Source organism: Salmo salar, chromosome ssa03 (assembly GCF_905237065.1).
Source record: "Salmo salar chromosome ssa03, Ssal_v3.1, whole genome shotgun sequence".
NCBI classification, from domain to species: Eukaryota; Metazoa; Chordata; class Actinopteri; order Salmoniformes; family Salmonidae; genus Salmo; species Salmo salar.
This window is the reverse complement of record NC_059444.1, coordinates 26,578,614-26,596,958: the sequence shown is the minus strand read 5'-3', so window position 1 is coordinate 26,596,958 and position 18,345 is coordinate 26,578,614. Positions and strand designations below refer to the sequence as shown.

The 18,345-nt window shown below is 41.8% G+C and overlaps 1 protein-coding gene across 2 annotated transcripts; it reads left to right on the top strand.

The window, feature by feature from the left end:
* The first annotated feature begins 6,923 nt into the window (after nt 1–6,923).
* On the top strand, nt 6,924–17,321 carry LOC106599330 (PAX-interacting protein 1). 2 transcript variants are annotated; one of them, XM_014190506.2, is made up of 20 exons: nt 6,924–7,185; nt 8,049–8,183; nt 8,303–8,346; nt 8,472–8,535; nt 8,659–8,769; nt 9,350–9,985; nt 10,146–10,920; nt 11,113–11,207; nt 11,333–11,428; nt 11,761–11,898; nt 12,105–12,226; nt 12,429–12,613; nt 12,744–12,855; nt 14,449–14,551; nt 14,739–14,907; nt 15,352–15,452; nt 15,654–15,788; nt 15,898–15,973; nt 16,088–16,148; nt 16,916–17,321. In XM_014190506.2, the coding sequence occupies exons 1-20, from the start codon at nt 7,105–7,107 to the stop codon at nt 16,929–16,931; spliced, it is 3,255 nt and encodes a 1,084-aa protein (XP_014045981.2). In that variant the 5' UTR covers nt 6,924–7,104; the 3' UTR covers nt 16,932–17,321. The 2 variants fall into 2 exon arrangements, with proteins under 2 accessions (XP_014045981.2, XP_014045980.2); XM_014190505.2 differs by having other exon boundaries at nt 10,137–10,920.
* The last annotated feature ends 1,024 nt before the right edge of the window (nt 17,322–18,345 follow it).

Here is an 18,345-nt window from a genome sequence, read left to right as displayed (position 1 = left end):
CAAAACAAGGATCCTAGAATGACATTCTATAGGCCTAGCCTACGTTTCCGTCATTTAAATCAGGGCAGGTGATAGAAAGTAGATCCTCCCTTCAACGACCTTTTATTTAACCGCATTCCAGAGGATTTACAGTCAAAAGTCAAAATACTTACCTCACTTTTGAGCAGTAACTTTAGCTAATTAATAAACCACAACAAGTGTGTAATGTTTATTTTATATTAAGCTCATGCAGATTCGATAGCCTACTGAAATGGTGACTATGCCTTTCTTGTGTAATTGAGCAAAACCGTATCTTATATAACCTAATATTGCAATTGAAGTGCAAAGATGAACAAATGTGCAGAGATGTGAATATTAGCCATTGAAATAGATTTCATGGACATTTCTGTGCTTCGTGGTGACATCCTCAACTCTCACAATCTGCAAATCTGTTTGTAAAACAGAAATATAATCAGGTGTCGGCTATTGATTGCAAAGGTGCAATCCGTCCCTTTACAGAGTTGGTCTTAGGCCAACTCGTATTTTTTCAAAAATTATAATTAACTGCTCATATTTAAAACATCGCAGTTCAACCAACCTATACGCACCTTTTCCTTAAACACTTTTCTGTATAGCCTATTATTATTATTATTCAACTCAATAAATAAAAAATCTGCATCATGACTTAGTCTAAACAGTTGGGAATATATTGCCTTATGAGTCCAATAATTCTAGTCTAGCCTATTTGAACTGAATAATCTCCAGACGTTTTTATTAGGCCTACCTGATGCCCATTTTCCTTACTTCCATCCTAGCTCTCCTAGCCCAGCCAAACATTCTATTCGGGTAAATGTATCTTTCTATTTGGTTTATCGTCCCCTTCAGAAAGGGTTATACGCTAGAGGGTCAGAGGGATTTGTGAATGAACGCTATAGCGTTGGCTGCAGCTCACAGATCATAGCCTCAGATCAGCAGCACACAGATGTGCTCCATTGAATGGCTGTGATATCTGCTCTGTAACAATGCAGGGGTCATGTGGGATCCTGCTGCTTCCTGTTGGCCTTTGAAAAACAAACGGAGGGAGAAAACACTAAGGGGGTCCCCGAGGATGCGGATAAAGGTTAGGCTACTGACCACTTCCTATTTAGTCTGGAAAGCTGTTGGTGAAAATTGTGCGGAACACTGGTCTCAACTCTGATAAGGTTTTTCTGGTTAGGACATATCCAACTTTCATAGTGTTTTCCTTTAGGTTAGATGATGTAGATCTGTTTAACATACTGTATAGGCCTAATAACTAAATCTTCCGACACATTTTATTCAGTTGACCAAGGTTTCCTAGGCCCCCCCGTGCACATTTAGTTTTTTGCCCTAGCACTACAGAGATGATTCATATAGCCAACTCATCATCAAGCTTTGATTATTTGAATCAGCTGTGTAGTGCTAAGGAAAAAAAACAAACGTTCTCCCGGTGTGGGGTGGTGGTGCGCGTCGTGGAACACACCGTGCACGTCGTTCAACATTATTTTCCAAAGAACGCATAGCCCCTCGTTGATTATCCCTTATATAACCCATTCATGTACAACGATGTTACATCACATAATGTCATATCCCAGGGAAATTAATCGTGAATAACGGTAAAATAAATCCGTTACCAAACTCAACTGCTTGTTGTCAAGAATGTAATTTTAATATAGGTATAGGCTACGTGTCATTTACATGTGTATTTGTCCATAAACATGTAACTTATTGGAGGAATAGAGTGAAACTAGTTTAGGACATGCTGGTTATCTACTCATAGCCTTGATCAGAGGTACTCAAATCTTACCCTAAGAGGTCCGGAGCTTGCTGGTTTTCTGTTCTACCTGATAATTAATTGCACTCATCTGGTGTCCCAGGTCTAAATAAATCCTTGATTAGAGGGGAACAATGAAAAAATGCGGTGGAGCTGGTTTCGAGGTCCGGAGTTGAGTCTGAGGGGTCTAGATTATTGATCTGTCCCACTGTCCGCACTTTCCTTCATGTGCAAAGTGACCAAGTCTCCTTGACCAGTGACAAGACGTTGAAAAGGCCAAGGGGACGATTGCTTTTGGGGTTTAATTACTGGTTCATCCCCCTGATCGCCCTGGCGTGGATAAATCCCATCTGAATAGGCGTTTGAAACTGAGCCAGTCTGGGTTTCTCCAGTCAACTCCACTCTAGTCTTTTCCTCTGCTTTTTGGGGGACCATGGTTGCAGAAACTACCAGGCTACAGCAACAAAAGAGGGTTTTGGTCCATTGCATTTTAATTTCGGTCAGTTCAGGAAAGAGATTATTGCGTAATTCAGTGAAATAGAGTACTTGATCAATTCTTATAGGCCTATATAATGATTTGGATCTTTAATTGAATTGAATGGAATTTAACTGACACCAGCCGTGCAATTTAGGACCACTTGATAATGCTAAGCAAAAGTGTCTTGATCCATTTACAGACAAGGATTCCAGCCATGTGTTTGCTCATGTGCATAATACGAATTTAGTGGACTTTTACTTGTCTTCAGTAGTCTATGATACAGTATATTAAGTTCATTGAGTCATTGATCATATTTGAAAGTTATTCAATAATAACCCGTAAACTCATATATTTTACACTAATTTAGCCCTGTAGAAATATGCACGTACATTACAATGTACACTCAATCGTGAATGTATAATACATTATAATATGCTCAACTGTTAGGTGACATCTTTTTATGGTTCATATGTGACATTTGATTTGATAAAATACCTGGCCTCTCATTATAAGGCAATTTGTCAAGAACACTTCATGAAGAGCTTCACACACTCTCAGAGCTAGAGACAAGGAAAGATGAAAAAGGGTGGTGGGAAGCAGAAATGTTTGAACCTTGGTGCCAAAATTGATTCATTCAAAGTGCAGTAAATGCATTTGCTTGATGTTAAATATTATTTAACAAATAATGAATCACTCTGTCCTGAGGACTTTAATCATTTGTCAGCATGAAGTTGAACAATAGCCTATACTGTACCCAGTTAAAAGAAGCAAGTCACGAAATGCATTGACCTCCAAATATTGAACATTTGAAAGACTGAGACCACTGTGTTGTGCTTGGTGTAACTGGCTTGAATATTCAGCATTATAATTGACCATGAAATAACATATGTTTGTTTTCAATAACTTCTCTTAATATGCATTGATAACTTACGACCTTGATCTAATGTAGAATCCCATTTAGAAGCCCTCTCCTTTACAGTACCTTAGTGATGTGTTATTCCATCGACCAAATAGTATTGTTCTGATAGATTATCAGGGAACAATGCCCCAATTAAAAATGTGTTGCTTCCTTTTTTTAATCTGAGCCCACTGATTGAATCCCTGTGTAAGTACTAGTGTATATGGACCCCAGGGATATTTTATTAGACATGCTGGCTCTTTCCCTTTTGCTCCGGCAGGCCATTTTCAGGATTTCAATTAACAGAATGCTATTAAAATGTAATAGCCCTGATAATATTTCACTATTTCTTTAGAGAATATTTCCATAATTTAATTTATCTTACCTCCATATTGAAATTAACAATAGGTAGCCTATACTGTACCATAAAAGTTGACGATGGTTTGACCTATTGGCCCTAGAAAATGTTTGAAAGAGCCTTGAAGTGTTTCTTGAAGTGTGTGCACAATGCACATGCGTTTGTGTGTGTGACTTTCTGTGATTTCAATCACTGCTCTCACTCAGAAAGTAGTTATTGAATTTCTTTTCACGGGCAAAATAAATAATATAATGTTGTCTCTCTCCAGCAGGTGCCTCTGCTTTGCATTATCCAGAGTTATTCTGATAACCAGCCGGCGTATAAGCAGAAAGTGTAAACAGTGCTTCCTAGTGGTGCATTTGGGTTAAGATATTTGAGATACACAGGATTTTATACATTTTTTGTTTTTTCTTCAGTTGATTCTCCAACTGTAATCTAAGAACATTTTGGCATATCAGATACTTTTTTTTACCATGTTAACATGCTAAACTAAAAACCTGGTTTATGGTAATTTTCCAAACAATCTGTTATGTAAATAGGTCCATAAAAGTAATAATTGTCATTACAAAATGATCAACATAGGCCACATGTGATCCATGATTCATGGATGGAATACACACTTATCTTCATGACCCGAGGCACAGCTCGGATAAGAAACAGAACCGTTACCATGGAGTTGATCCAGAGAGGAAAAGTTGGCCCTGCTCCCAGAAATCTCTGGGCGGAAGGCTGACTGTCAGTCCCCCACCAGGATTGTGTAAGAAGCTGCCTCAGAAGGGAAGGGACTGATACAGGATGGTTGCTGCTGGTGAGCCTGGTGGCAGACCTGTTAGTGAGAAAATAGACGTCTCAATGTAATTCAAATTAAAAACTCAAATAAAATATAGACTACAAGGTCTACTTGTGATGCTTAGTGGCAGCTTGTTGAAGTCCTTGGAAAAACATTCAGTGGATACAAAGAAGATGCATTATCTAAATGGATAGTTCACCCAAATTTACCTCATAGAAAGTAATCTATGGAACCAGAGAATCAGTGACCCAACAATTAGGTTTGTTTATGTGCTCTATGAATGATCAGATGTTTCTGATGTCCAAAATATATATGAAACATTTTCACTGTCCAAAATGTTTCCAAGGACCTCGGCACAGCATGTTAGCTGTTGCTTCAAGATGGACTTCCTGTCATGAAATCATAGAGCCATAATGGTCACTACACTTAATTTATGAACTGAGATGATGTGCTTGCAATTGAACAGGTACTTACCTCAATAGTCATGCTTGATTCATATAATCCTCGTGAGCATGCTACACCTGTAAAGGAGAAAGACAATATGCTCGCATGGGTAAAATTGACTTTAATCAAACTGCTTCACCTTGTCAAACACTTCAGATAAAGGATGTCAAATTCTAACTCTGAAGTCACATTCTCATATGTAATGTAGCTGTCAATTAAGTGATCCCATTACAGATTTAATTGGATGCATTTCAGAGTTTGTCAAGGTCTTTTCACACTGATGTCCATAATTCACTATGGCTATTTAACTATAGGCTATTTCATACACACCCGCTGTGGCCAGTTTGACAGGACTTCAATTGGACACCTTCTAATTAATGAAGTAATTAGGCCAATTAGCTAAGAACTGTGGAGGAATGAATTCCACAGTAGAAGACATCTCTGAAAATGTGAATTACACGTGTTTGAAACATAGGGGAAACCATGTCTCAAGAATATAGAAAAGAACAGTCTTTATCAGTCCTACAGTCAGTGGTGTAGCAGGCTAGTGCCCCCCCCCCCCCCCTTTTGGACCCCCTTGTGGCCCCCCTAAATGTGGAGTATGAAATCATTTTTACATAACTAATTTGTGCTATAGTTCTTTTTTTACATCCGTTATTACACAGTGGCAACGCGGAACACTAATGATTATGAACATGGTCTTTTGCCTGATAATGCCTGCAATGCAGTGAAGAAAACGATATGACAACAATAACGTCTAATGTAACTGGCCCCTGTAACAGCACAACTGGCCCCAGCTTGCCCAGTTTACCCACCTTTTTTATAGAAAAGAACAGTCTTTATCAGTCCTACAGTCAGTGGTGTAGTGGAGTGTAAACGCAAGTAAACACAGTTTACCCACCTTTGTTGTTGCCCAACAGTTTATCCACCTTTTGCAGACAAATGCATTGAATGTATAGTAAGCGTAACTTTTTTCACCATGACCAGCGATCAGTTTACCCACCTATTGTTTTACCACTACATCATTGCCTATAGTAGATGTTAGCCTGATAGCAGTCACAATCTAACATACACATTATTACCCTTAAAGATGAATACAGTACGTTTATATACATTTTTTCATGGAGGGAAGGCCTTTAAAACATTCTGCATGTCCACACTTATGATCTGTCTTTGTTTGCATGGCTTGCCACATTATATCATAAATTGTGACTGCTACAGTCTGATAAAATGTCTATTTTCCTGCTCTGCCACAGCTAGGCTAAATAAAAGGCCATCGTCACTACATCTGCATCAAGCTCTGTCTAGGAGCTGCCTGACATGGGGGTAGTTTTGTTTTGGGGGCTATCGACCTCCTGCCCTTTACTTTTTACACATCTTGTTGTGTTACAAAGTGAGATTAAAATGGATTTAATTGTCATTTTGTGTCAATGATTTTTGTATTTAATTTTTTTTTAAAAAACACTTAATTAGATAAGTATTTAACCCCCTGAGTCAATACATGTTAGAATCACCTTTGGCAGCGATGACAGCTGTGTGACTTTCTGGGTAAACCTCTAATATTTGGACATTATTCTTATCAAAATTCTTCAAGCTTTGTCAAGTTGGTTGTTGATCATTGCTAGACAGCCATTTTCAAGTCTTGCCATAGATGTTTAAGCTGATTCAATGTAATCTTGGTAAGCAACTCCAGTGTTGCCTTGTGCTTTGGGTTATTGTCCTGCTGAAAGCTGAATTTGTCTCCCAGTATCTGTTGGAAACCAGACTGAAGCATGTTTTCCTCTTTCGTTATTTTTTTAATCATAAACACCCCTTAGTCCATGCCGGTGATAAGCATACCCATAACATCATGCAGTCACCACCCTGCTTGAAAATGTGAAGTGTGGTACTCAGTGATGTGTTGGATTTACCCCAAACATAAAGCTTTGTATTCAGGACATAAAGGTTATTTCTTTGCCAATTTGATTTTCTGTTTTTCTTTAGTGCCTTATTACAAACAGGATGCATGTTTTGGAATATTTTTATTCTGTACAGGCTTCCTTGTTTTCACTCTGTCAATTATTGTGGAGTAGGTACAACGTTGTTGATCCATCCTCAGTTTTCTCCTATCACAGCCATTAAACTCTGTAACTGTTTTAAAGTAACTTTAATCGTTGTCTCCGTGCGCCCCTTTTGAAACAAGAATGTTATTCTGTTCCACTCCCCTCATCGTCACATGCTCTGGTCCATGGCGCGCGCACAGTGAGATTTGGCGCTAGTCTATGTTGCCTTGAGATGAACAGTTGCAGTGGAATAACTTTTTAATGTCCTTTAACTTGTTAGTAATCTTGTTTTACATATCCCGATTAGCATTTTATGGATAGTAATGTCGGATGAAGAACCGAAGGTCCCAGAAGAGCTCTTCAAAAAAGTTAAATTCTACGTGGTCGGGGACATTGACCAAAAGGTGAAGAGCTCAACGTTAGCTAGCTAACGTTAGCCAACCAATGTTTACCGATAGCCGTTTAGCGTAACGAAAAGCTAACGATCAGACTTGAAATTGATCATTTGTAACCCGAATGGTTTGCGGATGTGCCGTTTGAATTAATACATTTATTGCGATTTACAAATAGATATGAAGTTGTCATTGATCCAGACGAGGTTACCGAACTACCATAGCCAGCTGGATACTAACGTTAGCTAGCGAGCTAGGTTTGATAGCTACCTAGCTTGCTAAACATTACCCTGGCATTCTAGGGACGTTATCCAATTCAATGCAGTTAGCTAGCAAGACAAAAACACAGAAATGTCCTAATGTTTGAATTGTATGGATTACCATAGAACGAGCTGGATTGATAATATATTGAGGTGAGAGCCCATCGTCCGCTTGCTGAATTGTGCGCCTGACATTGCGCATGTGCGAGGACATGCCCGCCATTGTAGAGCTGCAAGTTCCAAATTCCTGCCAAATAATGCCTTAAATTTACTCTCTTGTAACCCCTGTAATTTGATCAATCGTGTACATGGGGTATATTAAAAATCAAATACGTCTTGAAAAATGGAATTGTTCCTCGATTGCGCTTATGTTTGCAATAGTTTTTTTTGTCATTTACTAATACAGCTGCAATCAACAGTATCTTCTATTGATAACGTCCATTTCAGGCCACCCCATGATTTATGCATAACATCTTGGAAACCTACTGGCTTCCATTATCACACTTTGGTTTGAGACAGGATTTTACACATGGACATATCATGTGCCTATAACTGGTGCAATTGACCCCGGGTGTTCTGTTTTGTTTCATTGGTGTGATTTCATGTGCACTTTAGGTTGTCCAGCTCCTAAAAGCGGGGAAAGGAAAGGAGGTCTCATACAATGCCTTGGCTACACACATCATAGCAGAGGATGGGGATAACCCAGAGGTTGGGGAGTCACGAGAGGTCTTTGACCTTCCAGTTGTCAAGGTAAGGATGTGAATTATAGATCCCTTTTATGTAGTCAATTCACTAACAAACCTGTAGCCTTGTTGGTGTGAAGGGAAGAAGAAGAGTTCAACCATTAAAGTGTTTTCTTTGTTTTTCAGCCGTCTTGGGTGACTTTGTCCGTAAGATGTGGAGACCTGCTACCGTAACCTTTTTCTTTTTTTTTTTACGAGCAATTGATTTATGTTTCTGATTGATATTCTAACACTTAAGCTGAACGAATAGCCTAACACTTGAGTTGAATGACTTCCTTGACAAAAGATAATACAGAGTTACAGGATTCTCCCCAGAGTCGGGACAGATATTCTTCGGTGTCACGGCATGTCTGCCAAAGGTATGTGCCTTTTACATATTACCTTTTTAACTGTTATGCACGTATCTATGAAATGGTTTATGGATTCATAGGATGAGTCTTTTATAGAATGTTAACGTCTTTCTCATGCATTTCTTTGTTTAGCTACCAGAAGATCTCAACACTCTTTGGGCCTTGATGACTTTTTATGGGGGTGACTGTCAACTCAACCTAAACAAGAAATGCACTCACCTGATTGTTCCAGAGCCAAAAGGGGTAATTCTTTTTCAGTTCTATAAGAGCCATAAAAAGTTGCTTTGTCATTCTTGTGTGATGGAATACGTTCATTTTTTTTTAATGTAAAATAATTACAATGCTCTCCTGACTCAAAGGCAAATATAGGGGGAAAAACATGGAGCACATGGACAAATTGGTGTATTGAACAGTCTTTTGAGAAAGAATGTCTGCGTGTTGTTAATTTTAGTATCTTTTGAGGCGCCTGCTGAGGCCTTCCTTGTTTTGGATATTTTATTAGCCTTGCTTTGGCTCGGGTATGCCTGATGGTTATTGCAGGAAGGGGATGTCTTCTTTTACTGCTGTCTTTGTGCTCAGGCACCAGGAGGTAGAGCTTGCCTGTGGGTTGTCTAGTCCTTGCTTAACCACTGGACACAACACATTTTTATTACTTCAGGTTGTATTGTAATAAAACGATTCATCTTGACATCTGCAATATTGATAGCGGTACTCTGTTGGTCAGATGACACCACAACACCAATTTCGCAGTAAGTTACACACTAACATATTTTACACCGGAACTGTATGTCTGTGGATCCATGGTGTAAATTGTGTGTTCCAGGAAAAGTATGAGGTCGCCCTGAAGCACAGCAGCATCAAAATCGTCACGCCGGAGTGGATCACACACTCGGCGTTGGACAAGAGCCGGAAGGACGAGGCTCTGTACCACCCCCGGTTGACCTACCAGGAGGTGGAAGAGGATGAGGAGAGTGAGTATGAGTCTCTCTCCGAGGGTAGCTATAGCCCTCCAGGCCGCAGGCGCCCAGGCCCCAGGTCCCGGAGATCCAGCTCCTCCTCAAGAGACGACTCCCCTGCTAGTGGCCGAGGAGGGACCTCGCCCAAAGCTGAGCGACGAGACGAGCTCATGTTCGACGACTCGGACGACTCTTCCACGGAGAAGGAGGAACGGAACCTGAACTGGACCCCAGTAGAGATTACCGGGCCACCCCCAGGTCCCAAACGCAGACTGCAGCCAGGGAAGGACTCTGGCCTGATCAACCTCTGTGCCAGCGTGCCTCCTGTGCCGGGCAGTGCAGGGCCACCAGACACCCGGGCTGCCCTGGGACCCAGTGGTGCCCAGCCGGGGGCAGAGAGGCCAGAGGGCATGGCAGGCTGGAGCCCAGCGGCCAGGACGCTACGGAACATCACCAACAACTCTGACATCCAGCAGACCACCAGACCCTCCAATGTTGCACATGTAAGAATACTGTCCTGTAATGTGCTCAAAAGCTTTATTTCTTGCTTGGTTTCTTTTTGCTTTAGTGGGGTAAAATACTTGGATGTTCAAATTTCCTAGTCCATTTCTAAAAGCAGTGCTAAAATGTAAATTGTTTGGTTTCTTACCACGGATCCTACAGGGTCTCTCTGCCTCAACAAAGACATTGGAGCAGCAGCAAACGAACCAGGGCCAGCCCAACACCCAACCCAACCCGCTCCTGTTCAACCAAGTGAAGCCCCAAGGTCAGCAGCAGCACACAGCCGAAGCACAGCAGCAGTTACTGCAGCAGCAGTCCCATCAGGTCCCCCAACAGCCACAACAACACCCACCTCAGCAGCTGCCACAGCAACAGCACCCCATGCTGCAGCATCTTCCACCACAGCAAATCATGCAGTTGCACCACCAACAGCAACCACAGGTTCCTCAGCAAGGTTTTCCTCCTCAGTTGTCACAACAACCGGCCCATCAGTTCATCCAGAAGCAGCCGCACCAACAGCAGATCCACCAACAACAGATCTTCCCCCAGCAACAACCGCCACGTGCATTCTCGCAGCAACAGCTGCGACCACAGCAGCTCCCCCGGCCGCCCATACAGCAGCAGCAGCTCCAACAGCAGCAGCAGCATGCTTTACAACAGCAGTTACAGCAGTTACAGCAACACAGGCTCCAGTTACAGCTCCAACAGCAGCAGAACCAGCAGCAGCAACTCCATCAACAACACCTCCAACAGCAGCAGCATTTCCTGCAGCAACAGATGCAGCAGCAGCAGCACATGCAGCAGCTTCAACAGCAGCAGCATCTCCAGAGCCAGCAGCAGTCGCTGCAGCAGCATCCGAGCCAGCAGCAGCAAGGGTCACTACAGCCTCCGCTTCCTCAAGTGCACCAGCTGTTTGGCCACGAGCCAGGCCAAGAGAGTAAGTTCACTCTTACTAACAGATTTCAGTCAGTTTCACTTTCTGTTTCAGTTCATTACAAAAAAAATCTATTAGAAAAATACATGAAGCAATTGTGATCGGATGAAATACATCCAATGATCATCATTGTTTTTAATGGTTGTGATTATGATTTGTTTGACTAACCAATCATCTTTCTATTTGCTGCTGTAGTTCCAGAAGATGGCTTCTTGGTGGGCTGTGTGTTTGCTATCGCTGACTACCCAGAGCAGATGGCAGACAAGCAGCTCCTAGCCACGTGGAAGAGAGTAAGAGAAAGACTTTCAGTCTTTTCATGGCTTTATCTTGTATCTGAGCAAACAGCATTATAACTGCATTTGTTCAACTACTATTTTGCCCCTTGCATTGCTGAGTTGTATTTTGTCAATCACAGATTATCCAGGCCTATGGCGGAATTGTGGACTCCTCTCTCAGCAACCGCTGCACTCACCTGCTCTGTGAAACTCAAGTCAGCAGCATGTATGTCCAGGTAAGCATCACTAAATCGTTTTTCATATCAGCTAAAGGGCTCCCGAGGTGGCACTGCATCTCAGTGCAAGAGGCGTCACTACAGTCCCTGGTTCGATTCCGGGCTGTGTCACATCCGGCTGTGATTGGGAGCCCTATAGGGTGGTGCACAATTGGCCCAGCGTCGTCCGGGGTAGGCCATCATTGTAAATAAGAATTTGTTCTTAACTGACTTGCCAAGTTAAATAAAGGCTAAATAAAAAATTAGAAAGGCCTGTTTGAAGGCCAAAATCTTTTTGTGTATGTCAGTTAGATTAGGTTTTAAATGTAATCTCTCTTGTTGCTGTACCTCAGGCCCTACGAGAGGGGAGGCGCTGTGTCACTGCCCACTGGCTGAACACTATCCTGAAGAAGAAGAAGATGGTTCCTCCTCACAGAACCCTACACCTCCCCTTCGCCTTCCCACCAGGAGCCAAGCCCTGCTCACAACACGTACGCAGCACTTCCTTTTTATCGCACCCCATTAATAACATCTAACATGGGTTGCTGTCGTATGTTTTTAATTTGAAACAATGATACATTTTGCTTTGGTGTATCATGAGGTAATGACTAGACTTGCAAGCCTATGACTCATAAATGGCGCTTATAGCTTAGCTTCTATACTAAGTCCATTGACATTGCTATCATTCTCTCCTCAGATCATCTCCGTAACTGGCTTTGTGGACTCAGAACGTGACGACTTGAAGCTGATGGCCTACCTGGCAGGAGCCAGATACACAGGCTACCTCTGTCGTAGTAACACTGTGCTCATCTGTAAAGAGTAAGAGATGACCTTGATATGCTCTCACCTATTATGAATGGCATGTAAATGTTGTTGGCACAATCAAGTCATTGGCGTATTCATGTTTGTGTGGATGGGTGTCAGGTTTAATTAATGTGTGTGTTAATGCTTGTATCATGTCCGTTTTACTCTACTGTCGTAAACCCATCTATTAACCCTTTCTCCCTCCCTGTCTCCTCAGCCCCAGTGGTCTGAAATATGAGAAGGCCAAGGAGTGGAGGATCCCCTGCGTCAACGCCCAGTGGCTCTGTGACATTCTCCTGGGGAACTTTGAAGTCCTCCGGCAGGTCCAGCACAGCAGATACTCCAACTTCAACCTGCAGGAACCACTCATCCCCAACCAGCATCTGGTTCAGACCCTACTGGGTACAGGGCTCAGAAGTCTTACAGTGGGGGCAAGGGGACTTTATATGGGAGTTTTTGTTAAGATGGACAAACATCTGTTAAACATAGGTGTGAATATAATTACTTTTTCTCCTTTTGGACTTAATTGTAGGTGCTTGGCGGGCTCCTGTGAAGGTTTCGCCTGATGCGTTGGCGGCATTGCAGTTGCAACAAAAGCAGAAACAGTCTGAGTCGATCTCCCAGCATCCAAATAAGAAACTAAGGTGAGACTCTCCATCACCCTAGTTTTCACAGTGGTGTGTGGCATGGTATGAAGATGAGTTAGACAATCTGCAGAATTTGTTTGTAAAAATATTTGTTTCTAAAAATACATCTTTGTATATAGGGATATGTCGTGACTTTCATTAATCTTATGACTGTTGTTTATCTAATCAACTAACTGTTTTAATTGTTAACTGATTTAAATTAATCATGTAACAATTAACTCATTAGGAATTTGGGGCACCACGAGAGCAGTTGTTTAAAGGGTCATCATCTCCCGAATTAACTCTAAAGATCTTTACCTGTCACATCCATAAAACAGTCAACGTATTAATCATAACCTCGTATCACATCATCATTCTGAACAGTCGTAACCTCCTGCATCTGCAAAAACCCCAGCCTTACTTATGTTTTAGTACTACACAAATTGGTTTAATTATTTATTTACAAGCTAACTAAATGATAACACAGGATAACATACACACTTAATACATTAGGAAAAGGTCCCTAGCGGACTGACACCACATTGCGGCTTGTTACACAACGACATGGAGAGGGGGGAGAGAGAGAAAAAAATAGACACTTATCGTTGATACATTTTAGAAACTTTTCTCGCAGTAATCATATACTGTGCACACGATCCGCCGCCCGTTTGGAGTAAGAAATCATGAATGTATTTACATGTGATTGCCTTCGTTCGCTGTGGATCTCTGTCAGAACCAGCCCTCCTTAGGAAGGATGATGGACCTTTCAGCGGCACGCTTGTAAAGCTCTGATTGTCCGAAAGGGGTCTCCTCCTTCTAATGTTGTTCACTCTGGAAGATCCTCCTTGGAAGAGGCTAGCTAGCCGTGTCGACGGGTTCCCATTGGGTGATGAGAGTAGCGTACTACAGTGATTTGAGAAGAGTAATGGATTGGTCCCACTTAAATTCGCTTTTCTAGATACCTTTCTTAGGACAGCTAATTAGCTGTACCAGTAATTGTCTGAGAGGGGAGTTTTCTTCTCCAAATCGTCAGGCTGATGCTCTCTGACCTCACTCGGGGCGTGGATACTTACTATGCAAAGTTTTATAGGAGACAAATTAACTCATGGCTCCTAAAATTGCATTCAGGTCTTAACAAAAATACTTTCATCGTATTTCATATACAACGTAGAGGATGGAGACTTTGTACATGTACTGTATATACTTTCCAAGTTACAGTATTTCCTTTATAACACTTTTAATGACACCACAAAATATCAAACCATATGACATTAGTTTTCTATAGATCACTGACAATTCCCCACATTCTTATGTTAGAAATATTGATCCAGTATTCACTTTTTGAACGTGTTAGAGTTTCGTTGGGAAAAGTCTGTTAACGGAGACAATCCTTTGGTGAATACTGGTGAGGGAGACCCTAGATCTCCTCTCCTTTAATTTACGACAGGGTGTGAGCTGTCAACCCGGCAGCAGCTCCCTCTTCCCCCGTCTGTGGGTGGGAGAAGGTCTGGTTACTGTCATCCATTGCCAAGCTGATCTGACCCATTCGGATCCTCACAGGACAGTCTGAAACTTTATCTCCCAATGACCCAAATATTCTCTCAATTGTAGACTTGAGGAGATCGAAGCCCCAACCAAGAAGCTTCCACCAGAATCCACACCGTACATTTTCTTCACCGGCTTTGAGCCAACACAGGTCCAACAATTCATGAAGGTAATTGTTATTTCTATGTTTATGCACAGCTGAGCAAGAGTCTGCAGGAAACAGCCTTTGTTGTGAATTACTGTTGGCAAGTATATCAATCACCGATATTTAGGTAAACGTTTTTACAGGCTCACATCCGATTCGCACCACTCTCTGCCTCTAACAATGCATCCGATGTCCCCTTCTGTCTGTTCAGAGGCTGCACAACCTTGGAGGGGAGATCGCAAAGAGTGCTCAAAAGTGCACCCATTTGGTGGCCAACAAGGTGACGAGGACTGTGAAGTTCCTCACGGCGATGTCCATTGTCGAGCACATCGTCACCCCTGAGTGGTTAGAAGAGAGCTGGAAGAGCCAGAAGTTTGTTGGTACTTTAAAGCGAGAATCCTTAATCGAAACACTAACAAAGCGGTCACCCCGCCTCTGCTTTAGTAAAAACGCTGAGTGATATGCCTGAAGAAATGTAACCACTCTCAAATTCACAGACTGAGCTATTGATGCAAGGACAAATAATATAGTTTTAACCATATTTTAAGACTATATGACAGTTGACCTAAGCTCATGAGGCATTTATAAATTATATTCTTCAAGAGTCAATGGGTACATATCATAAAGTCCAAAAATGTATGTAGCTACTAAGGATTTTAGCTTTAAGTTGGCATTCAGTTATTAGATAATGGATCTGTGGGAGGGAGTTTCAGTTTGGAGATACTGTTGTGATGTCATCCTTTTTGTGTGTATAATTTTAGAGTGTATATGTTCTTAGAGGGAGTCTGTTTGGCTTTAGAGTATGTGTGTGTTTGTCCATTCAGATGAGCAGAACTACATGCTAAAAGATGCAGAGGCAGAGGTGCTGTTCGGCTTCAGTCTGGAAGAGTCACTGAAGAGGGCCCACACTGCACCACTCTTCAAGGTTAGTGATCCCATGCACTTCTGGAATCTATCCCCAATATCCATCTGCCTGGTTAGTGGACACCCATGTGTGGATATTTGGAGATATTTGAATTGTTCTGTTGAGTCATCAGATTGTGATAAGAGTCCATTTGTCTGATTGGATGCATTAGATTCCCAACTGGCTCTTAAACATGTCTTCTGTTTTCTTCTCCCTCCCTAGGGCAAGTATTTCTATATTACCCCTGGGATCTGTCCCAGCCTTACCACTATGAAAGCCATCATAGAGAGCGCAGGAGGAAAGGTGCTCCTCAAGCAGCCCTCCTTCCGCAAAATAATGGAGCACAAGCAGAATAAGGTACTGGTCATCTCCATGTAGTCACAGAACTGTGATAACTGTGTACTTGAAGAATGACGGAGGGGATCTTCTATTACTGAACTCATGGAATGTTTTCTGTTATTTTCAGAACCTTCCTGAGATCATTCTGATATCCTGTGAGAATGATCTTCATCTATGTAGAGACTACTTCTTGAAGAACATTGGTAAGAGGAACCTGTCAATGTGGACATGTGCTTTGAATGTGGCTGATTGTTACGGCATCCTGTTTTGACTCGAGGCTAAACCTACCTCTTGTCTCCCCTGTTTCTTCCTTACAGATGTTCACAATGCTGAGTTTATATTGACTGGAGTATTGACACAGAACTTGGATTATGAATCATATCCTTTTAAATGCAAGAGAAGGAACGGTCTCCCACTGTGATAAGTACCTATCAGCAGTGAGATTCTGTGGTTTTCATGCTTCACAGGGGGATTGTTTGCCTTTCGGATTCTACCGAGCACAGCCAAAAACAAGATTGTCAATTGATTGTAATGATTCTTATTGGGATTAATTGAAACCATAACAAGGTGGTCACCCGCCTTTGCTGAGTGATGGGCCTGGTAAAATGTAACCATCTTCAATTTCAGGACTGACCCTCCATGAGGTCAAAATGATCATTGTAACCATGTTTTGAGGCTATACAGCAGGGGTAGGGCACTAGATTCAGCCGCTGGACGATTTTTGTCCGGGCGGACAGAAAATAATTATAATTTGTAGACTGTAAATTGACAAATTGACAACAACTAAGCCCAAAAAGAGTTATTTTCAAGTACAATAATTTCATACTTTGATTACATTGGCACGATCACATACGTCTTTTTTATTTTATTTGTGGGAATACTTGGGAACAGATTTCTTAAATGTAACAAATATTTTACTGAATTCATTGTGATTTTAGTATTTTATTTACCATTGGAGTAAAACAAGTTTATATTTTGGTTTCTGATGAGGTACGACAGTTGAGATAACCTCATTTGGCATTTCTAAGTTCTATTCTTCAAGAATCAATCGGTATATATCTTTAATTTACAAGTACAAAAATGAATGTAGCCATTAAGGATTCTAGATTTAAAGCCCTGCTCACCATTTTCTTTAACAATCTCACAAATAAATTCACATGATGGCAAAGACCAAGGAGAAGACTGGAAGAAGTCAGGTGAAGATGAGGGTTTTAGGGAAGTGCATTTTTCCATTGACTGAGGTCCTGTACTGGAGGAAACGATGAAGACGACTGAAACAAGTTGCAATGTACAGTCACACTGCTGTACAGTCACACTGCTGTACAGTCACACTGCTCTTGATATTTTGCAAGATTTTGTACCCTGTGAATAGATAATCGTTGTTTTGTAGGTTTTTGTAACAATCGCTAATAATGCATACATATATTGATGTTATTTTTGTGGACTGAATGTTTAAATTATGGATTGGTTTTAATTTTTTTTAATTGTATTGTTAAGGTTCTAGCAATTATTCAACACTTTTGGAATAAAATCAGAACTTTGTTGTTAAAATGAATCATAGATTTCTTTGCTTTCTCACAAATATACCTCTTTAGATATTCATGGAACAGTGCTGAAACTCTTACGCCAGTAACACATTTACAATCACAAAACAAGAAGCGGAGTTTGTGTTCGTTTCATGTATTGAACCAAACAGCACTGACTACCAAAAGCACTGCACTGACCAGCTTTCCCTGTTTACACTGACATATTCAGTCAGCCTGAATGACTACAGAGCTGCATCACTCACCTCGGTCATCATGAAAACCTTTGAGCATCTGGTCCTGTCCCATCTCAAAACCACCATCGACACCCTCCTTGACCCCATGCAGTTCGTCTACAGAGCCAATAGATCTGTCTGTGGACGATGCCGTCCCAAGGACATGCAAGAGGATATTGTTTGAACTTTTGCTCAGCCTTCAACACAGTTATTCTGGACCTGCTACAGCACAAACCTCCCCCAGCTGAACGTATCGGACTCTTATCTGCCCGTGGATCACTGACTTCCTGCCCAACTGGACACTGCACGTTAAGATGGGGAAACATTTCAGAATCCCTATCAGCACAGGGTTGCATGCTCTCCACCCTCTACTTCAATGACTGCACCTCCAACGACCCATCTGTCAAAACACTCAAGTTTGCTGATGACGTAAACCTGGTCATCCATGTAGAAAGGTTGGTGGCCTGGTGCAGTCGCAACAACCTAGAACTCGACATAGTCAAAACCGTGGAGATGGTGGTACACTTCAGGAAATGTCCCCCCACCATCTCTCGCCTTTCGAGATTGGTTGCTCAGCTGTCAGCACAGCCAAGTCATATTTAAATTTCTGGGGACCATAATCTCTCAACCTCAACTGGGAGGACAACATCACAGTGGTGACCAAGAAGGCTCGACCGAGGATGTACTGTCTGCGCCAGCTGAGGAAACTCAAACTCTCTTGGACAATTCTGGTTCGGTTCTATATGTCCGTCATTGTCAATCCTCATCTGGTTTGGGTCTGCCTGCTGCAAGTGCAAACTGCAGCGCATCATTCGG

Bases quoted from the DNA above. Each gene is read 5' to 3' on its own strand.
- LOC106599330 (XM_014190505.2), top strand. From the start codon at position 7,105: ATGTCGGATGAAGAACCGAAGGTCCCAGAAGAGCTCTTCAAAAAAGTT. The intron at 11,899-12,104 runs GTACGCAGCACT...TTCTCTCCTCAG, and splicing joins CCAAGCCCTGCTCACAACAC to ATCATCTCCGTAACTGGCTT. The intron at 12,227-12,428 runs GTAAGAGATGAC...CTGTCTCCTCAG, and splicing joins ACTGTGCTCATCTGTAAAGA to CCCCAGTGGTCTGAAATATG.